Source organism: Colobus angolensis, unplaced genomic scaffold (genome assembly GCF_000951035.1).
Source record: "Colobus angolensis palliatus isolate OR3802 unplaced genomic scaffold, Cang.pa_1.0 Scaffold270, whole genome shotgun sequence".
NCBI lineage: Eukaryota > Metazoa > Chordata > Mammalia > Primates > Cercopithecidae > Colobus > Colobus angolensis.
Genome location: NW_012115933.1, coordinates 2,999,013 through 3,022,569, shown reverse-complemented (window position 1 = coordinate 3,022,569; position 23,557 = coordinate 2,999,013). Strand labels below are relative to the sequence as shown.

Sequence of the window (23,557 nt, the reverse complement as noted above, 5' to 3'; positions counted from 1 at the left end):
TTAGCAGCTTTTAAGAAACTACAGCAGGGACAATGCCATATTTTACCCCTTCCTCTTTGAGACTGGAGAGACAGTGTAAATTATAGATAATAAAACCTTGTCCAGTGAGCTTTTAAAATTAATCTGTTTAAAAGAAAAGAGACCTTGGAATCCTATAATGAGATTTCTCAATTACAGCTTCCCAAGAACATTTAGACAATTGAAGCAAAAAAGAACATGGATTGCATTTGAAAAATAAAGACTTACAAATAAAGGTTGTTTTTCGTATACAGTATCGAAGGTAAAACTAGATAAATTCTAGATGGGACAGGGAGGTAAGATTCCCATATTGTATAGTGATTCTTTGGTGGGGGCATATTCTCACTGAGGGGAAATCAGTATCTTGAGAGAGCTAGGGGATTTTAATTTATCAAAAGGGGTCATAGGCCGGGCGTGGTGGCTCATGCCTGTAGTCCTAGCACTTTGGGAGGCCGAGGTGGGTGGATCACCTGAGGTCAGGAGTTCGAGACCAGCGTGACCAACGTGGTGAAACCCCATCTCTACTAAAAATATGAAAAATGAGCCTGGTGTGGTGGCTCATGCCTGTAATCCCAGCTGCTTGGGAAGCTGAGGCAGGAGAATTACTTGAATCTGGGAGGCGAAGAGTGCTGTGAGCCGAGATTGCGTCATTGCACTCCAGCTGGGGCAACAAGATTGAAACTCTGTCTTAAAAAAAAAAAAGTGGTGGAGGAGTGGTCATAGTATTAAAAAACCTTGAGAACAAACAATCACGTAAGTTTTTTATTCTCTACATTGTAGTAGTACCTGAGGGACCTTTCATAAATGCTTTGACTTTTCCTTTATTTTGCTCATAGCTTCAACTGTGATTAGTATATAGGGAAATAGAAACTCATTTGTATATGGCATGGCAGATTTCAATTTAATGAGCTTTTTAATGATCTCAAAAGTGCTGCCTTCTTCATCAAACAGATTCATTACATGTACATCCCATGGGCTACTATCATCTCACAACTAGGATGCACAAGAGCCTGTGAGAGACAGGCTAAAACTTAGGAGTTTGAATCTCATAACTACAAGAGGTTTGACGTTTGGCTCTTAAGGAACAATTACATGCAGCAGTGCTGTCAATTAAGGACTTTGTAATGTAACAAACTGATGTGTTAAGATCCCAAAGGTATTACAGAGGTCCCTGTCAACTTCTCGAAATTTTCAAAAATAGTACCCCAGAACACTAATTCTCAAAATGTTGCATGTAAAATACATCCCAGACTTACCATATCAGTATATTTGGTGTTTGGTGCCAGGAATCTGCATTTTAATAATCTCCCTGGATAATTCCTCCCAAAAAAAACTAGAAAATCACTCTTATGTAAATTAGTGTTTAAAGAGAGAACATTAAAATTTTAAACATAAAGTTACCATAAAGTAACATATGACTGGAATATGTCAGATTCATGAACTTACATACATCTAGAAGCAGAATAAATTACTATTGCAAAAATCATATTTATAAAGATTGTTTTCTGTACCATAATATGTCTTAGAGATAGAAAAGAGGAACATATGTGGTATAGTTAAGTTTCAAAAATACTACATTTAGGATTATTATTTTATTTAGGTTTATTGTTTGTGATGAGTGAGATATAGGGAGTCTGCCATCAGGGAGTTTTAAATCTAGTAGATGAGAGAGACAAACATATTTCAATAAAATATAAAGAGCTGAGTTGCGTAGGATAATATTCCGGACTCATTAAAAAGAAAACTGTACAATATACTTTTTGGAGTCAATTAGATATCAATGGAAAGTAGTAGGTTTCTTAACTAGAAGGATTTCAAGCCAAACCTACCTTATAATTGTCTTCTGCTCTTATAGATTAGTAACCCTTGTACTTCATATTATATCTGGGATCAGTAAACATGGAGAAGTTGATTCTTACATACTTAGTAAGGATACCACATAAAAATACAGGTTAATTAAACAAAAATGGTCAATGAGGGAGTGAATGGGGGTCAGAAGAACATATGGAATTGATTGTATTAGAGCAATGTCGTGCAGAAAATCCACATACAGATTATACCAGAACAATGTTGTAAAGTCCACTTACAAACATCTTATAGACATCAAACCGTGAAGTATAACAAAACAGGAAAAAATTTCTAAAAATGAAGAGTCAGATTCTGGCCTGTTTTGAAGTAAAGTTTCAAGGATCTGAGACACTCATCTGACTCTTAATGGAAATTGTATGAAATATAAAAAGATATGTAGATAATAAATTTATATATCTAGAAGCTTGTTAATTATATTTCAAGATGTAATCATAGAATCTATGAGGAAAGTTTAAAATTATGTAATTTATACTGGGCACTTACATGGGGTGAGTTTATTTGTCAGAGTGAACTTATGAATTGTAGCTAATAGTGTATCTGTTCTGGGTATAATTTAATTTGTACTGATTATAATGGTTAAAGCTCTTACATGTGTATAACATTTACAAAGTCATTAACTTAAATTACATATTAACTCATTTTAGTCTCTTAGCATTATTCTGTAGAGTAAGTTGAGCAGGTAGGGATATCCTTATTCTAGAAATATAGATACTAAGCCTGAAAAAGGCAGACTTTTATGCATTTTCAATTAGTTGAACCCTCATGTACAGATTTTCAGGTTCTATTAATAGTTAAATCTATCCAACGCACAATGTTGTAAACTCATTTGTCTTCTTGATCTTCACAACTTTGAGCTAGGTGGTATTATTCCTATATCACATTTGAGGAAACAGTTGTAGTATGAAGCAGTTTATTGATGGTTATAGCTAGTAAGGCTACAGTATATGAATTCCCAAAATTTTAACATTTCCCTTCCAATTTTAGCTATGAAAATTTAAGATATTCCATTTGCCTGTCACTAATATAATAAAAGCTGCAATATAATTGTAGTTTAAAACTGTTCTTTAGGATACATAATGTCTGCCTACGGTTTCTCATCGTCTCCTCCTCTCTGTCCCATATTAAAATGATAATAAAGATTTGTGGTACAAAATTTAAATAATACTGAAAGTTAGAAATAGCTGGTAATGCTACTCAGAGGTAGGTAGCTACGATCATTTTGGTGTACTTCCTTTGCTAATTTTGTATTACCTTGTGAAATAATAATTTTTTACATAAATGGGCTCATACCATATGTTTTGTAACCTGGTTTTTCTTTTTTTCTCAACAGCTTATTTCATTTTTTTTTTATTAGAAGTTTACTTTTACATGTTTTGTATGTTTGAATATTGGCTTATATGGTGACTTTTTGGTTTTATTAAGGTTTGCCAGATTAATAACAATTTTCTTATTTTTAAAGGATCTATCCATGTTAGTTCAGTTATCACTGAAGACCAAAAGAAAAGTGAAGAAGTGCAACCGAACATTGCAGAAAATGAAGACGTTAGAGATTTACAAAAAAATAATGAAGGACTGAAAGTACTTTTACTCACTATTGAGAATGAACTTAAAAATGAAAAGGAAGAAAAAGCAGAATTAAATAAACAGATTGTTCGTTTTCAGCAGGAACTTTCTCTTTCTGAAAAAAAGAATTTATCTTTAAGTAAAGAGGTCCAACAAATTCAGTCAAATTATGACATTGCAATTGCTGAATTACATGTGCAAAAAAGTAAAAATCAAGAACAGGAGGAAAAGATTGTGAAATTGTCACATGAGATAGAAACTGCTACAAGAAGCATTACAAATAATGTTTCACAAATAAAATTAATGCACACTAAAATAGACGAACTACGTACTTTTGATTCAGTTTCTCAGATCTCAAACATAGATTTGCTCAATCTCAGGGATCTGTCAAATGGTTCTGAGGAGGATAATTTGCCAAATACACAGTTACACCTTTTAGGTAATGATTACTTGGTAAGTAAGCAAGTTAAAGAATATCGAATTCAAGAACCCAATAGGGAAAGTTCTTTCCACTCTAGTATTGAAGCTATTTGGGAAGAATGTAAGGAGATTGTGAAGGCCTCCTCCAAAAAAAGTCATCAGATTCAGAAATTGGAACAACAAATTGAAAAATTGCAGGCAGAAGTAAAGGGCTATAAGGATGAAAACTATAATAGACTAAAAGTAGAGGAGAATGAGCATAAAGACCAAGATGACCTACTAAAAGAAAAAGAAACTCTTATACAGCAGCTGAAAGAAGAACTGCAAGAAAAAAATGCTAGTCTTGACATTCAAATACAGCATGTAGTTGAAGGAAAGAGAGCACTTTCAGAACTCACACAAGGTGTTACTTGCTACAAGGCAAAAATAAAGGAACTTGAAACAATTTTAGAGACTCAGAAAGTTGAACGTAGTCATTCAGCCAAATTAGAACAAGACATTTTGGAAAAGGAATCCTTCATCTTAAAGCTAGAAAGAAATCTGAAGGAATTGCAAGCACATCTTCAGGATTCTGTCAAAAACACAAAAGATTTAAGTGTAAAGGAAGTCAAACTGAAAGAAGAAATCACACAATTAACAAATAATTTGCAAGATATGAAGAATTTACTTCAATTAAAAGAAGAAGAAAAAGAAACCAACAGGCAAGAAACAGAAAAGTAAGCTAAATGTTATTCAAAATATTTTATAATACACAAAGCATTTATTTTGCTATGCATCTTTAAAAAAATTAGATGGTCATACTTAATCTGGTAAAGTGTATTATGTATGATGAGTGAAGAACTTGAACTTTGTCCATATAAACCTTTGGACCATAGGTTATATGAAAAGATCAGCTTATAAAAATCATATGAAGTCTTTTCTGAAGAACTCATTCATAGTTTGGATATTCCAAATTTGTGAAAAGATGTAATTATGTAAAGATTGTTACCATTTCACATGTGTGGTCCTAAGTAGTTAATAATGTTACCATAGAAAAGTGATTTGTATTTTTTAGATTGAAAGAGGAACTCTCTGCAAGCTCTGCTTGTACCCAGCATCTGAAAGCAGATCTTCAGAGGAAGGAAGAAGATTATGCTGAGCTGAAAGAGAAACTGACTGATGCCAAAAAGCAGATTGAGCAAGTACAAAAAGAGGTAGATTATTTGAAAAGTTATGTGGCCAGTTTATGATAAAGATTGTTTTCCTTATATATCAAACTTAGACATTAATCTTAGGATTGAATAGGACATTTATCCACTTCATAAATTTTCTTAAAATTACGAGAACAGTTACTTCACAAGAGAAAATTTAGCTGATTTAAACAAGCTGAAGAATGTCCAACATTAAGAGAAATACGTGCCTTATGAAAGATGAGTCTTTTTCTTCTTTAAGAATTGCTAAATGTAAGTCCTTACAAAAAAGTGGAAAGCAACTTTTGTTTACAGATAGTACTTAGGAGAATGTGCAGTGTGTATTCTTAGTTTTTATTATAATTTAATTTTTAAATAGGGAATGCAATCACATTATTCCAAATTTGAAATATAATAAGATGTATACAATGAGAAAGAAATACTTCCCACTCCTTCGAGCTGTCAAGTTTACCTTCATGGCATCAAATGTTACCAGTTTCTTTTTCTGCACTTCTCCCTCCTTCCCTTTTTCTTTTATGACCACTTCATTTTCTGTTGTACTTAGACCTTCTCTAAAGATTGGAACACTTTTTTTTTTTACTTTGAGGTAGTTACTAAAGAATACTTAAATGTGTATGATCTGACAAATATTAATACAAAAGATGCTGTTTCTGCCACTACAAAAGTGACTACTGAATGTTGTGTTTATCTAAACTTTAAAAAATATAATTTCACCATATTGGTTTTTAATCTCTGAACAGTGTTTTCTTCTCAGACTTTTATTTTTTACATCATATTTCTGAGACTGATTTATTTTGTAGTCGTAATTAATCATTTTCACCTCTGTATAGTATTCTGTTGTGTGACTAACCGCAATTTATTTCGTCTCTTGCTGATGACCATTTAGATGGTTTATTATTTTTTTGCCCATAGCAATAGTGCGAATATCTTCTATATGCTCTTGGTACACATATGCAAAAGTTTATATACCAAGTGGGGAATTACTGGGTCAGAGTATATGAAAGGTTATCTCATGGTAGTTTTAATTTGTATTTTTTTGATTGCTAATGAAATACAGCTTCTATTCATATTTCTGTTTGCTATTTGTCTATCCCAGTTTCTGCCCTGTGAAGTCATTTGTTCATTTTAATTGTGCTGTCTTTTTTTTTTTTAAAAAAAGAGTATATAGTTTTTATTTTGTATTTATTTATTTTTTTAAAAATTTACTGGTTTATTATAAAGAATATAACTCAAGAACAGACAAATAGAAGGGATGCACAGGACAAATTAAGGGGGATGGAGGGTGGTGCAGAGCTTCTGGCCTTCTCTGGCTGTACCACCCTCCCAAGACCTCAATGTGCTCACCAAGTGGGGTGCTCTCTGAACTTCACTGTACAATAGTTTTCATGACTCAATCTCCAATCCTGCTCTCTTCCACAGGGGTTGGTGGGTGGGACTGAAATTTCCAACTCTCTAATCATTTTTGGTCTTTTGGTGAGTAGCCTTACCCTTAAGCTATTTCATTAGCATAAATTCAGGTGTGATAAAAAGGGGGCTCTTTTTTCTAAGTTTATTTATTTTGTTTTGAGATGGGATCTTACTCTGTCACCCAATCTGGAGTGCAATGGCATGATAATAGCTCACTGTAACTTTGAACTCCTGGGCTCAAATGATCCTCCCATCTCCGCCTCCCTAGTAGCTGGGACTATGGGTGTACCACCATGCTCTAGCTACTTTTAAATTTATTGTATTATTAAAGTCTTTTTGTATTGCTACTTATAGAGGTATCTGTTTTCAAGTAGTGTTTCATTGTATAGATAGTGGTCCCCAGCCTTTTCAGTACCAACGATCGGTTTTGTGGAAGACAGTTTTTCCATGGACCAGGGTAGGGGTTACTTTAAGGATGATTCAAACATATTACAGTTATTGTGCACTTTGTATTATTATTATGTTGTAATATATAATGAGACAATTATACAATTCACCATAATGTAGAATCAGTGGGAGTCCTGAGCTTGTTTTCCTGCAAATAGACGGTCCAGTCTGGGGGTGATGGGAGACAGTGGCAGATCAGCAGGCATTAGATTCTCATAAGGTGTGCGCAACCTAGGTTCATCGCATGCAGAGTTCACAATAGGGTTTGCGCTCCTATGAGAATCTGTTGCCTCTGTTGATCTGATAGGAGGCAGAGCTCAGGCAGTAATGTGAGCGATGGGGTGTGGCTGTAAGTACAGATGAAGCTTCACTCCTTTGCCTGCCGCTCACCTCCTGCTGTGTGATCCAGTTCCTAACAAGCTATGGATACGTACTTGTCTGTGACCAGGAGGTTGGGGATCCCCCCTCGTATAGGTGACTATTTAACATTACTCTAGTAATGGGTATTAAGAGTATTTTCTATTTCTCAAATGTGTAGTTTTAAAGCCAATGATAATAATTGTAGCAATTTAGGCCAGCTACTATGCTGAGTTGACAAATTATCTTAATCCTCACACAATTTGGGGTATAGACACTGTTTTTAACTTCCGTTTTGTTGATAAGAAAACAGACATTGAGAGATACAGTAGTCTCCCTTTACTGGCAGTTTTGCTTTCTGTGGTTTCAGTTACCTGTGGCCAACCATGGGCTGAAAATACTAAATAGAAATTCCAGTAATAAACAGTTCAATTCCAGGTCATTCTGAGTAGTGGGTCAAAAGCTTGTGCTATCCTGTCCTGCCTGGAGTTGGAATTATCCCTTTGCCTAGCATATCCACATTGTTTGTGCTACCTGTTAATCACTTAGTCATCTCAATTATCAGATCACCTGTCATGGTATCAGGGACAGTATTTGTGCTCAAGTAACTTTTATTTTACTTAATAATGGTCCCAACATGCAAAAGTAGTGATGCTGGCAGTTCAGATAAGCCAAAATGTTGTAAAGGGCTTCCTTTAAATGAAAAGGTAAAAGTTCTTAACTTAATAAATAAAGAAAAAAATATTGTAATCTGTGATTGCTAAGATCTATGGTAAGAACAAATCTTCCATCTGTGAAATTGCAAAGAAGGAAAAAGAAATTTATGTTTTGCTGGTGTACTTCACTGCAAAAGTTATGGCCACAATTCATGATAATTTCTTAACTAAGATGGAAAAGGCATTAAATTTGTGGGTGGAGGATGCAAACAGAAATGTGTTTCGATTGATGGCATCTGGGTTCAGTACTATCCATTGGGGATCTTGAAATACTATCCAATGTTTCAGGTATCCACTGGAGATCTTGAAACATATCCCCTGTGGATAAGGGGGAACTTGTCCTTGTCTAAGTTCACTTGTCTTAGTCTTAATATGACTTGTCTGAGTTCACTCAGTAATAAGTGCTAGAGCCAGAATGGAAACTGAGGCAGTCCTTACATGCATCTTTGTGCAGCACATAGCCTCTATTATTATTAGTTATATAGTTGATGAAGATGGTGTTTATTACTTGAAGCCTCATATTTTTAAACAAAAAAACAAATATTGTGAATATGTGATTATCATGTATGTATTACTGGAACATAAAGCTTAATGTAAGAATCCCCTGAAACCATACCACTCTGACTATAATAAGGGCATCTTCATGCCTTTTTTTTTTGGGGGGGGGGCGGAGTCTCACTCCTCGCCCAGGCTGGAGTGCAGTGGCATGATCTCAGCTCACTGCAACCTCTGCCTCCCGGATTCAAGTGATTCTCCTGCCTCAGTCTCCCGAGTAGCTGGGACTAAAGGCACATGCCACCATGCCCAGCTAATGTTTTTTGTATTTTTAGTAGAGACGGAATTTCACTGTGTTAGCCAGGATGGTCTGGATCTCCTGACCACGTGATCACTCGCCTCCGCCTCCCAGAGTGCTGGGATTACAGGCGTGAGCCACCGTGCCTGGCCTTCTCCATGCTTTTTATGGAGCATCTTTTCATTTAATTTCCTTTCATTTTTGAGCTCTTTAGTGGGTGTGAAAATGGAGTTTTGGCAGTAAAGCTCCACAAAGGAATAGAAGAGAAGGCTCTGCTCCCAGTTAGATAACTTCCCTCCGGAAATCCTGGCAAGATGTACTGAAAAGTTTTAGAGAGGGTTGGTATGATGGAAACTGGTATAAGGATGTACCTATATTAGCCTTTTTGGGTGAGGAATTATTTATTAGTCCATAGTACCTCGATTTCCCTATGTTTATGGAATTAGATTACTGGCAACAGCAGAAATCAATTGAACTTCACTTGGGTACCTTTTGATTTTGTGATTGTTTCGTTTTCTTCTCTGCGTGTCATTATTAGCTTTTAAAGTATTTCTTGTATTCCTGGATTATATTACTCAGTAAACTGTGGAAATTTGAATCAATATTTTTCCCTCAATATCTTTATTGATTTTTCCTTGGTAATTATTTTCATATTATGTACAGATGTTATGATTCTTTTTTGAGAGAACTTACAAAGTTTGAGATTCTTAAAATAATGGAACGAGAAATTGAGTTTTTCATATGCATTCTTCATTAGAGTATTAAAACATTTTCTAATAATTTAAAGCTATAGTGTGTTTGATTTGTAGTATATTAGAATCTGTCATTTTTCTTTTAGGCTTTAAAGGATGTGAACTTTGAACATAGTTGCCATGAATTTTAAATAACAAAAAGCAATTGGTATTTTCAAAATATTCCATTTGTTTTATAAACATTATTTTGTAGGTATCTGTAATGCGTGATGAGGAGAAATTACTGAGGATTAAAATTAATGAACTGGAGAAAAAGAAAAACCAATGTTCTCAGGAACTAGATATGAAACAGCGAACCATTCAGCAACTCAAGGTAAACAGTTTTGTTTTTAAAGATGGTTTAAATGCATTCTCTTGGTATATTTTAGTGTTCAAAAATGTACAAGTTTGTTTTTAATAACATCCTGTTTTGACTTTTTCTAGAATCTAGAAATAAATTATTTAAAATTAAATAGGCAAAAAAGAAAAAAAAAAAGATAAAATTAAGTAGGCCAGTAGTGACTCTCTTCTAACAAATAGAGTATGGAAAAGAAAAAGTAGTAACTTCATAGTGAAGAAACCTAGCAAATACCACTTTAACCAGGTGTTTAAGAATAACTTTACCATTAGTCATATTGATGCTATGTGCTTCCTAGTTTGATGTGACCAGAAGGGCACATCCCCTCTTTAGTATTCTTTCCCTAAATTTATAACCTCAATCTCTTCATGAGAAAACATCAGACAAACCCAAATTGAGGATGTTCTACTGCTTGACCAGTATGAAGTATAAAATGTCAGAGTCATTAAAGACAAGTAAAGACTGGGGAACGATGGTGAAGTCTGGAGTGTAATTAATAGTAGTATACCAATGTTAATTTCTTGATTTTTGACAAATGTACCATGGTAGTGTAATATGATAACATTAGGGGAAGCTAAGTTCTTTGGAACTCTTGCAAAGCTAAAATTGTTTTGAAATAAAATGCGGAAAACCAGAAGTAGTCCAGGTCTTACAGCAAATTCCTTTTAAAAATGATACTTAAAAGGCAAAATCTCTTTATTGTATATGGTTATTTTTTGCTTGTTATCAACCAAATGGATGAGGCAACAATAAAAAATATAATTTGTTATATTATTTTCATGTTTGCTTTTAAATGAAGCAAACTAATGAATATTCAGGTATAAATACATGATTTTAATTCTTAACTGAATGTAATCGTAATAAAGCATTCTATAACAATAGGATCCTAGATTTCCATGTTCTGTAATGATTCACTCTTAAGACTTATAAAGTGAGGAGATAGTGGTGACATTAGATAAGATTGGGGGTGAAGTTTGAGTTACATGGTGAGTTAAAACTAGAAGTGTAGGATATCTGGTCCCCATAATTTAATCTTGCCTCTTAAGGCTTATTTTTTTTCCAATCCTGCAGCTACTTTCTAGGTAAAAGGGGTGGAGAGCTCTTTTTTTCCTTCATTTTGAGTTTAAGTTTACCAATGAGGAATCTTTTAATGGTTTTTCTTGTTCCTTCTATGTTAAATGCACAGTAGAACTTCATTTTCCCTTGTTTCTGGTTTTTGTGGTTTGTAAGAAAATATTTACCTAAAACGTTGAATAAGTAAAATAACTGGTTCATAACTTAGATTAAAAGTATAGGCCGGGTGCAGTGGCTCACGCCTGTAATCCCAGCACTTTGTGAAGCCAAGGCAGACGGATCACGAGGTCAGGAGATCGAGACTAGCGTGACCAACATGGTGAAACCCCGTCTCTACTAGAAATACAAAAATTAGCTGGGCATGGCAGCACGTGCCTGTAATCCCAGCTACTCAGGAGGCTGAGGCAGGAGAATCGCTTGAAACCGGGAGGTGAAGGTTGCAGTGAACTGAGATTGTGCCACTGCGCTCCATCCTGGGCGACAGAGGGAGACTCCATCTCAAAAAAAAATAATAATAATAATAAGTATAAAGTGGTTTTAAATTTATTTTTATTTTTTGAGGCCTAGTCTCGCTCTGTCACCAGGCTGGAGTGCAGTGATGTGATCTTGGCTCACTGCAATCTCAGCTCACTGCAATCTCTACTTCTTTCCCTTGCTCTCACCCTACCCTTTTCTCTAAGATGAAAGAAAGTTGGAAGACTGGTACCAGCTGGTATACCAGCTATATAGGAGACTGATTTCAAACTTAATATTGGGCCCTGTTTTCAAGATCCACTGTTAAATATTGTGTTCTTAAGTTAATTTGCATTTAATTCATATTCTCTCAATTTGTAGGAGCAGTTAAATAATCAGAAAGTCGAAGAAGCTATACAACAGTATGAGAGAGCATGCAAAGGTCAGGAACAAGTTTGTACTTCTGGAACGGGAAAAGTTCCCTTATTCCCCTTGCAGGGCATGCGATGGGGGTATGGCTTGCTTCATTGGTGCCCTGCAGCTCAAACCCCTAGCGGGGGAGCATGCAGACGGGCAGGTCTTGAGTGTGGGCTCTGACCCCATGGCAGCATCTAGGGTTGAGTGTTTACAGCTCCTGAAGCCCCAGTGGGCGTGTGTTACAGGGTGTTTTTTCAGCTTAGCCATCCACAGGTGGCTTGTGTTAATCAGCTCAGTTAGACCCTCTGCCTTATCTCAAGGACAGAGGGCTTTCTGTATCCCGGGATTCTTGCTCTAGTGTACTGGAAAAATCGGATCACATGTGGGTGTGGAGAATGAGTGCAAGGTTTTATTGAGTGGAGGTAGCTCTCTGTGGATGTATGGGGAGCCAGAAGGGGATGGAGCGGGAAGGTGGTCTTCCCTTGGGCGGCCGGACTCTCCTCTGACTGTCCCTAACTGAATTCCGTGTCGTCTCACAGTAGATGGCCTGCCAGCATCTGCTGGTATCTGCTGGTGTGTTTTTCTGCCAGTGTGTTCCTCTAGACGTTCAGCTGCTTGTGTGTATGCCTGCCAGGGTCTCAGGGGTTTTATAGGCACAGGATGGGGGCGTGGCAGGCCAGGGTGGTCTTGGAAAATGCAACACTTGGGTGTGAAAACAGGAGTGCCTGTCCTCACTTAGGTCTGTGGGCACAGGCCCGAAGGTGGAGCCCTCGCCAGGGACCCTGCCTTTCTGTACCCAGCACTTCCCTGCCTGCCTCCCGTATCACTTCTAGTACTAAAATGATTACAAAATAGGTAGTTGCAATGACAATTGGTTAACGTTTCCTTTGAAAATTCTGAAGTGAAGTGAGGGCAACGTAAGATGCAGCTTGATTAAAGGAGAAAAGTAGTGATACTAATGAATAATTTATTAAAGCTTATTCTTAGAAAATTAAAATAAATACTCAAAGCAACATTGATTTCTTGTAATGGCCAGTATTTTGTGAAAAATAAAGCCAAAGTTTTATATAGGTCACAATGAATGGTGTAGATTTCTGGACAAAATTGTGTAAAGAATAAACTTCAAATAAAATATCTTTAAAATTAAAATGTGTATTTAAAAAAGTTTTAAAAAGCTGCTTAGTAATTTATATTCAAATCCTAGGTGCAGAATTATGAGTTATGCTTTTCTTACTCAGATTGTATTGATTTGTTGCTTGAAATATTGCAAAATTACTTTTTTTTTTTGAGATGGAGATTCGCTCTTATCATCTAGGCTGGATGCAGTGGCACAATCTCAGCTCACTGCAACCTCCGCCTTCCTGGTTCAGGTGATTCTCTTGCCTCAGCTTCCCGAGTCGCTGGGATTACAAGCACCGGCTACCACGCCTGGCTAATTTTTGTATTTTTAGTAGAGATGGGGTTTTGCCGTGTTGGCCAGGCTAGTCTTGAACTCTTGACCTCAGGTGATCCACCCACCTCGGCCTCCCAAAGTGCTGCGATTACAGGCATGAGCCACTGCGCCCGGCCACAGAATTTCTTTTATAGACGATACATATTTCTGTTATTAAAATGATACAGACTCCTTTCCTCCTCATTACCCCTTAACTTCTTTGTTCTGTGAGTGAGAGAACTAGGATTTGAACCCAGGTGTGCTTCACTCTTAAGTCTCAGACTGTCTTTACTAATCCATGTTATTTGTACTTGGGCAACAAAAGAAAGGGTAAGACAACCAGATTATTACTTATTTAGCTGACTTGTACATTGGTGGGGTTAACTTGGATGGATAACTTGGATGTGAAAATATATCTCTGCACACAGTACTGTTTTCTTCTGCCTTTCTTAGGCCTTGTCACCCTAACATCTCCTATTTCATAGGAAATAGTTCATAGCTCTCTTTTAGGATTCCCCTTTACTGTGGCTCCTTGTCCCTGTTGGTGAATGTGGACACATCTTAGATATTCTGGAAAAATCTACCCTTGGACCAGGTTGCCCTATAGTTTTTATCATATTTTAATTTTTGTTTTCTTTGCCAAATACGAAGAAGTATGGCATAGGCCTACTGTGACTATTTTAATCTGACTTCCACCTTTTCTATGCTTCTAAGTCACTTGTAACCTACATATGTTAAAATCTGTCAGCATTTTGCAATCCCTCCTTTTTATTTTTATTGTTTGGATGTTATTGTACACTCTTCTTTTCCTCAGTTATGTTTATAAAGTAGTATTTATTGTATGTGTATTTTTTCTAAATATCAAGGTAATCTATAGCTCCTCCCACCTTTTGAAATTCTCTTGTCTCAGCTTTTATGATCTATTATGTTCTACTTACCACCTTTCTCTCAGAGTGAGTCTCAGCTACTCTGGCAACTTTCCTGATTAAGATGTCATCATCTTTTTTTTATTTATTTTCTCCGTTAGAGAGAAAATGCTCCTATGATTTTAGTTGCGTATGAGACATTTCTCTACAAACAGACAACAAACAAAACTATGTCTTTAACTTTTAAGGCTTTCCCTGCCTTCTAGATTTCTATTTATTTACGGAGTGCCTTTCACTTACCTATCTTTAATATTGAATTATTAAACAATGGAGATCTAATACATATAACATAAAATTTACCTTTTAAAGATACACAGTTTAGTGGGCTTTAGTACTTTCTATTCACAAAATTGTACAACCATCACCACTATCTAATTACTGTATGTTTATAGTAACATAAAGTGACAAAAATGTTCACTTTTTTTGTGAACAAAAGTGACTTTTTTTGTCACTTCAAAAAGAAACCCTGTACCTATCAGCCATCATATCCCATTTACCTCTTCCCTCCAGCTCCTGTCAGCCTTGAATCTACTTTCTGTCTGTATGAATTTGCCTATTATGGACATTTCATGTTAAGTCAGTTCATACAATATATGGCCTTTTGTGTTTGACTCTTTTACTTAGAATAATGTTTCCAAGTTTCATCCATATTGTGTATGTATCAGTACTTTATTCCTTGCTATGGCTGAATAATATTCCACATTTTATGTATCAGTTGATAGACATTTGGGTTGTTTCCACTTCTGGCTTTTATGAACATTTATATGCAAGTTTTTGGGTAAACATATTTTTAATTTTCCTGGGGATGGTAAGCAAGTGCTGAATGTGCAGCACTTGATTGCTTGTTCATTTAGTAGTCATTTATTTCACTATGATTGCTCATAGCTTTCCTTAGATAATATCTTTAGATAGCTATGATGAGATATCTATCTCAGCCTTCTTTACTTTGCTTTATTTTCCATTTTATCAGTTGTTTATTTTGGGGTTCTTTCCTGAAATAAAATGTAAATTACTGGAGTCAATGGCTGAGTAAATAATTATCTTTTTGCCTTTACTGCTCTAGTTTGCTAGCTTTCAAATAATAGGTGACTAGCCATTAGTGAGGTTATCATTGGTGTTCTGGAAATTTTTTAATTGATAACTAGATTTGTAAATTATTTTTCTAGTCCTCAGTTTAGAGTCAAAAATGCAAAGTATAAGAGGGAGGGAATTATTTGAATAAAATTATAATTAATTGTGTAATATGAATATTGTGTAATATGAATATATTTGAAAATCATGCTTTTTGAAAAAAAGATTTATATGATAATATGAAGGTGACTTTAATCCTAGGAGGAATTCTGTTTTACTAGCATACCTGAAAGCCTGCATCAATGGAAAAATACTAAAAACTGCTCATACAGTTTTCTCTTACTGTTTAGTTTGTTTTACCTTTGCTTTATGTGCACTTTGAGGGAGCCATCTTTGGGTATTTGTGTTACTAAAAGCAGCCTGAGAGTGAGCTATGCTTTTATAACTTTTGTCACCTCTGACATCAGTAATAGTTGGTAAGAGTTCTCTGAAATGAGCCCTGCTACTATGTGCCATCACCAGAGGCGACAAACTGATCTTCCCTCTTTATCTGTTTCCTCAGACAGGGTTAATATAGAGTTACTTACAAGTAATTGCTGTAGTCATTCTTCAAGGGCCAGAAACACTTTTAGGAAAGCTGTTAATACTAGCTTTTCAAAAGCTATTTCTGAGGAGCTGCTTTTAAATAAAAATGTAAATTAGAAATAAATGTTTGACTCTGAATATTTTTCTAGAAAAAGTAACTACTTGAGATTAAAAAAATAGTTCAAATTGGGATTGAGCTTTTTTAGTTTTAGCAGGTAAAGGTTTTAGTTTGATTGGAGAATATTAACACTGAAAATAAATATTTTGCCAAATAATGTTTTTTCCCCCTAAATCCTAAGATTTATGTTTATAGTAATAGTTATATTGGAATAGTTTAATTGTATTAGAAATTGTTAATTTTACCTGAAAAAACTTTTTTCCATTCATCCACTCTTGCAGTCATCCAAGCATCCATCTTTACACCAAATATATATTTAGTATGTCATATATACCAGTACTGTTGAGACATTGAGGATATAGCAATGAATAAGACAAAGTTTCTGCCTATATGGAACTAATATTCTATTACAGTTAATAAAAATGTATTTTAATTTTAGAAGAACTTAAGAAAAATTGGATATCTAGAGGCTATTAATTTCTAAAAGTGTTCTCCCCCAATTTTTAGATCTAAATATTAAAGAGAAAATAATTGAAGACATGCGAATGACACTAGAAGAACAGGAACAAACTCAGGTAGAACAAGATCAAGTGCTTGAGGCTAAATTAGAGGAAGTTGAAAGGCTGGCCACAGGTAAAACAAGATTGCATACATTTCTCTAAATATACTTTTTCATTAAAAAAAAAGTTTCCTAGATTGCTTCCCTTGTTAAAGTAGTATGTATTTACAGTGATTCATAATGGAAAAGTATTTGGTGTTTTTTGAATGTCCTATTACTTGTCATTTTCCACTGTGATGAAAATTGTTTCAGTAAAATTATATGCAGTAAAGAAGGAGTAAGGACAGTCCATGATAACTTACGAATTATAAATTGCAAGTTATGGATGATAACTTGCGATGTTCCCTAGATGTTGAGAGTATGCTTTGAACTGAGTTTCACCTTTGTCGGGCTTTTAGCATTATCTTGTATGTTGATCTCAATAAATACTTTGATTTCATTGCTTTCAGAATACCATCAGAGTTTTTCTAGAGTATATGGAAAATTAGAACATTTACAAATAAAAAAGTTATGTGTGATTTTTGTAGAAAGGGCAAGAAATTTAGAATTAAGAAATTGTCTATGCCATTTTATATATAACCTTGACAGGGTACTTGTGCATACTCAGCCTAATTTTCCTCATCTGTAAAATGTGGTTGATGATGATAATGCCATATATACTGTTGCACATAAAATCATCTGACTTGAAGATTCATATTGTACATTATTCTTGTCAAGATCAGATGAGATGAAAAAATGTAATAGTACTTTGTAAACCCTAAAACTCTTTTATAACTGTATTTTGCTGAATGAAATTGTGATGAGGATGAGGACAGTGAGTCTATGTGACTTCATACTTTTCTAGCCACTTTCATGGACATGGGAAACTTTTTTCTTGAGAACTGCATGAAGTTTTCTATATAATAAGGTTGACAATGAATTTATTATACTATACTGTGAATACTATTCATTGGATTCCTGAGAAGTCCCTGTAGTTCCTCTTCACTAAGAATTTAGTAAGAACTCCTAAAAGTTAAACTGTAGAATAGCCTCAGTTCCATCTTGGTCTGTGTTCTTTATCTGGGCTCTACTGATTTGTGTCTGCAGCCCATGTCAAGTGTATCTCTACATGGTATAACTTTTGCATATGCTTTAAAACATAATTTTATGTCTTCAAATCAGAATTGGAAAAATGGAAGGAAAAGTGCAATGATTTGGAAACCAAAAACAGTCAAAGGTCAAATAAAGAACATGAGGACAACACAGATGTGCTTGGAAAGCTCAGTAATCTTCAAGATGAGTTACAGGTATGACCTTATATATGTTTTTATGTTTGTATGTATCTGTCTTTATTATATTTCTAATAAGAGGAGAATTCAGTATTTTATATTTTGTAATTAACTTAGATATGGGTGAAATAATACCTGGCAAATGTTAATATGTAAATATAACTTTTCAGGGCACATTGAAATGATATGGGGAAGAAATTCCAAGATACAACCTATTGAGTGCCAGTGAAATACAGTGATTGGGTCCTCAGTTTTATATTGTACATGTATAATTCTCAAACCACTGCTTCCAATGTCCTTGTGCCCATTTTTCTACTCCTTAAACTTCTTACTCATCAAATACTGCTGTGGAGAAAATGGCCATCAGGAGAATTATTTTGATTACTGTAAATCTCTTCAAAGTTTAATTATTAAATTGGAATAGAACTGTATATCTGAACACTGACATACATATGAACTATACTATATAGAAGATATTCTATTGTGTGTGTGTTTTTTTTTCTTGTTCAGCTTTAACATACAACATATGGGGGAAACTTTTTTTCATAGGCTGTACCAAATACTGTTATATTTTGTACATTTTATGAGAAGTGGCATTCATAACAGAAGCTGTGGGATTGAAGGAAGCATATTAATAATGGTTTTGGGAGATTGGCTGCATCTAATTTTTTTTTAATTCTGGCTGTACATTAATCATATGCTGAAAACAAATACAAAAAACTACTTTTTTTGTTACATATTATATATTCTAAAATTTACCCTTTTCATTGTGAAATTCCAAAAGCAGTTAGAACAAAATAAATATTATGAAAAAAGTGTATCAAACATACTGGTAATGTTTGCATTCAAAAGTATTTGTGTATTTTGCATGGTTCTAAGATGATATAATCACATTAGTGTAGATTATAAACTTTGTAATCCTGGAATGGACTGCCATACTTTGTAATACAGTGATTTTAGAAATTTTCTTTCTCTCTTTTTTTTTTTTTTGAGATGGAATCTTGCTCTGTCGCCAGGCTGGAGTGCAGTGGCGCGATCTCGGCTCACTGCAGCCTCTGCCTCCTGGGTTCCAACGATTCTCCTGCCTCAGCCTCCTGAGTTGCTGGGACTACAGGCGCCTGCCACCATGCCCGGCTAATTGTTTTGTATTTTAATAGAGACGGTGTTTCACCATGTTGGCCGTGATGGTCTTGATCTCCTGACCTCGTGATCCGCCCACCTCCGCCTCCCAAACTGCTGTGATTACGGGCGTGAGTCACCGCACCCAGCCTAGAAGTTTTTTAAGTGGTATTACTGTTTTTATTTCAAATTAAGTTCTACTTGGGTTTTTTATATATAATATTAAATGCCTCTGAACCCAAAGAATCTGTGGTACCAGTTTGAAAATTACTGATCAGCAGTATTCTCTGTCCAGCTCTTCTGGATGTTCTTTTAATAAATACCTTGATGCACAAGTTATTTTTTATTTGCCATCTCGTAGGCCCAGGAATATTTTATTTTTAAAACCATCGGCTGGGCGCGGTGGCTCAAGCCTGTAATCCCAGCACTTTGGGAGGCCGAGACGGGTGGATCACGAGGTCAGGAGATCGAGACCATCCTGGTCTACACGGTGAAACCCCATCTCTACTAAAAAATACAAAAAAAAACTAGCCGGGCGAGATGGCGGGCGCCTGTAGTCCCAGCTACTCGGGAGGCTGAGGCAGGAGAATGGCGTAAACCCAGGAGGCGGAGCTTGCAGTGAGCCGAGATCGCGCCACTGCACTCCAGCCTGGGCGACAGAGCGAGACTCCGTCTCAAAAAAAAAAAAAAAAAAAAAAAAACCATCCAGTTAGAAATAACCACCATAAACAAAGCCTTTTTTATTGTTTTGGCATTTAGGAAGATTTGAGTCAGTTTAACTGTTTCAGAAATTTGAATTGTTTATTTTTTCTTAAGGTCACTGATAAAAGTATTTCAATGGACTTCATAGCAAAATAAACGTATAAAGGAAATGTGTTTAGGAAAGCAAACCAGTTACTATTATTATTTTTAAATAATCTGAGACTTTGATCTTGTCATTATTTAAAGTAAAACATTTAAAGTTTTTATAGAGGTGAAAAGTAATGGATTGTATGAAAATGTCATAGAAGCATGTATTGACTACTTTGTAGGCATGTGATAATAACTTATACCATTTATATATATAGGAGTCTGAACAGAAATATAATGCTGATAGAAAGAAATGGTTAGAAGAGAAAATGATGCTTATCACTCAAGCGAAAGAAGCAGAGAATATACGAAACAAAGAGATGAAAAAATATGCTGAAGACAGGGAGCGTTTTTTAAAGCAACAGAATGAAGTGGTTAGTAACAATTGTATCTTTGATGTATTTCACCTGCTTTCCTTGGTGTGTTAAATGTATTTCTGGAATTACCAGTTTCTACATGGTTTTTTGTTTTTGGTTTTTTAAAGGCAGGTTATCATATTTATAAGATAACTTTTCTGTTCCAATTTATCTTGACATTCACTAATGTTCTTGTTTTAACTTGTTTCAGTTGATTTAGCATGTTGAGAGAATACCTTATTGCTTCTTACTGTCTAGATACTGAAGTTAAAAATCTCTTCCTTTTGACCTTTGTGGAGTATTCCCTATTTTAAAACGTTTTGCATTTTGAACTGTAGATTGTAATATTGTGTACATTTTATCACATAAAGTCACCTAAATAGTTTCTAAAAGACTGTATATATAGTAGAAATGACCTTCAGTTGTAAAATAACCTACAGTTTACCAGCTGTAGCTCTTGTAATGATTCTGTCTTAGCCTGTTCTTTTTTTCTAATTGGCACTTAGTCTGTTTGACATGCAATGTTGGCAATCAGAAAAAAGAAGCTAAACGTTATTGTTAATCCGAGGAAAGCTATTGAGCAACAAATATTTTAAAATGAAAAACTAGTGTCTGTAAAAATAGTAACTTGGCAGTATCATATTGTCATCTGTTGGCATTTCCGTTTTTTATGACTGCATTTGACTAAAGACAGTTAAACTTTCCTATAAAAACTGGAAGATTTTCCTTCCTTCCTTCCTTCCTTCCTTCCTTCCTTCCTTCCTTCCTTCCTTCCTCCCTCCCTCCCTCCCTCCCTCCCTCCTTCCCTCCTTCCCTTCCTTCCTCTCCCCTCCCTCCCCTTTCCTTTTTCCTTTCCTTCTTCCTTTTCTTCATCCTTTCCTTCTCCTCATCCTTCTCTTTTTCCTTCTCCCTTTTCCTCTCCCTTTCCTTCTCCCTTTCCTTCTCCCTTCCCTTCCTTTCTCCTTTCCCTTCCCCATCCCCATCCTCTTCCCTTTCCCTTTCCCTTTCCCATTTCCCTTTCCCTTTCCCTTTTCTTTCTTCTTTTAAAGAGACAAGGTCTTGCTCATCACCCAGGTTGGAATGCAGTGGTGCAGTCATGGCTCACTGCTGCCTCAAACTTCAGGGCAAAAGCAATCTTCTACCTCAGCCTCCCAAGTAACTGGGACTAGTAACTGGGACTACAGGCACATGCCACCACACCTAGGTACATTTTTTATTTTTTGTAGGGACAGAGACTTGCTGTGTTGCCCAGGCTGGTCTCAAACTCCTGGTCTCAAGCAGTCCTCCTGCCTCACCTTCCCAAAGTATTGGGATTATGGGTGTGAGCCACTATGCATCGTACCTGGCCTGGAATGTTAGTTTTCATTAAAGTAAGGACGGTTTTTCCACTTTTTTTCCTCCCTAGCTTTAAAGCTGCTTTTAACATTGAATATTGAACAGAGTTGGCCAGTTTTTATTAAAATGAGACTGTTGTGAGCTAAACTTTCCAGCACACTTGCTAAACTCCAGACCATACATGTATTGTACTCCAGAAATCAAGCCCTTGGTTGAAGTATGTGTCCTTTCTGAAGCTAGAGAGTCTACCATTGAATGCTCTGTCCTCATAAATTTGCTCCCATAAAAAAGTTTACTTTTTTATTTTGAAATCATTTTCTTTACAGAAAAATTACAGAACTAGCACATAGAATTCCTGTATACCTATCACCGAACCTTCCTGACCCAGTAGTAAGAGGCAATAAGTAAAATCAAAACAGAAGGCTGTCATAGTTGCTCCAGTTCCAAACCAGTGGTTCTCTGGTAGCAATGCCAGCAAATAATCCCACTTTGAATTTTTAATCCTAGGGAAAGCTAGTTTACTCTTTTCTTTCATATATTTCTTTATAATCATACTTAGGTTGTGTATGTGTCTACCATATTTAGGAAACACGTTTTTGATGTAATGTTAATTTTTGATGTAAAAGTAACATGGAAAGCAAATAGAACATAGTTCAATGGGTTATTGTAAAGCCAGTACCCACTTAACTAATACCTATTTCAAGAAGTAGAACACTGCTCCACCCCAGAAGCTCCTTCTTCTGCCTCTTTTCCAGTGGTAATAACTAATCTGTTCTTCAGTGTTACACTTCAGTTTTGTCTGTTTTTGGGTTTTATGTAAATTGAAATATATGAATACATTTGATTGTACCTGACTTCTTTTCATTCACTATTTTATGTTTGTGAGAATCATCCATCCATGATTCCATGCATGTATCTGGAGTTCCATGATTCCATGCATGTATCTGGAGTTAGTCCACTTTCATTGCAGAATATTTAAGTGTATGAATAAACCACTGCTAATTCATTTTAATGTTGAAGATATTTGGATTGTTTTCTGGTTTTGGCTGTTATGAGTAAATTTTCCTATAAACATTTTTATACATTTATTTTGGTGCATATTTACATGTATCTCTGTTGTGTATATATATACAAGACAATTGCTAGATGATGGGGTATATGTATGTGAAATTCTAGTAGAATGCTGCACTGATTTTCAAAGCAGTTGTACCCATTTATACCTCAACTACTGTTACAGTAGCTATATAGTCCCACCAAGGTATATTGTCAGTTTTTAAAATGGTTTTAATTTGCTTTTCCCTAATTATCAATAAAGTTGAAGATTGTTTCATTTGTTTATTGGCTGTGTTTATACAAGTTCCCTTACCTGTTTCTCTGTTGGATTGTCTAGCTTCTTCTTATTTGTAGGAATTCTTTATAGTTTTCAGGATAGAAGCCCTTTTTGTAATGTATTGCAAGTACCTTCTTTCTATCTCTAGTTTGCTTTTTCTTTCTTACTGCCTTTTTATGAGTAGGAGTTCTCATAAATTATTATTGTAGATATTGTAGATATTACAATTATTGTAGATAATTTTATAGTATTGTAGATAATTGTCCTAACACTTTTCTTTATGAAGCCCAAGGACTTGAAGATGGTGTGTTATATTATTTCCTGAAAGCTTTGAAGTTTTATCTTTCATATTTAGATACTAGAATTGATTTTCATGCTGGTGTGAGATAGTGGTCAAAGCTCTTGATGTTTGTTTTAATGTGAATTACCACCAATTGACGTGGAAATATTTATTGAAAAGACTGTTTCTTTCTCACTGTTCTGCCACTTTTGTCATAAATCAATTGCCCACGGGTTAATTTTGTATGTAATGTAAGATTAGGGTTGGGTTTTTTTTTTTTTTTCATTTGGCTATTCAGTTGTTCCAGCACCGTTTATTGGGAAGATTGTCCTTCCTTTCATTGAATTTTTTTGCCACTTTTTTAGGTCAGTTGACCGTGCATTTGTAGATTGTCTCTTCTGTCCCATTGATTTCTCTATCTGTCTTTACACACTGACTTGATTAATGTGCCAACTTGAAATTATAGATAATTGCTCTCATTTTGTTCTTCATTTTCAAAATAATTTTGAGTATTCT

The 23,557-nt window shown here is 35.2% G+C and overlaps 1 protein-coding gene across 2 annotated transcripts in view; it reads left to right on the top strand.

The window, feature by feature from the left end:
* KIF20B (kinesin family member 20B) overlaps window positions 1-23,557 on the top strand; it is a 70,345-nt gene that overhangs the window by 32,774 nt on the left and 14,014 nt on the right. For both annotated transcript variants that reach the window (XM_011947857.1, XM_011947855.1), the window contains exons 20-26: window positions 3,347-4,586; window positions 4,925-5,063; window positions 9,726-9,845; window positions 11,778-11,838; window positions 16,453-16,578; window positions 17,666-17,790; window positions 19,959-20,114. In XM_011947857.1, the coding sequence (XP_011803247.1) occupies window positions 3,347-4,586; window positions 4,925-5,063; window positions 9,726-9,845; window positions 11,778-11,838; window positions 16,453-16,578; window positions 17,666-17,790; window positions 19,959-20,114 (1,967 nt within the window). The remainder of the gene's footprint in view (window positions 1-3,346; window positions 4,587-4,924; window positions 5,064-9,725; window positions 9,846-11,777; window positions 11,839-16,452; window positions 16,579-17,665; window positions 17,791-19,958; window positions 20,115-23,557) is intronic.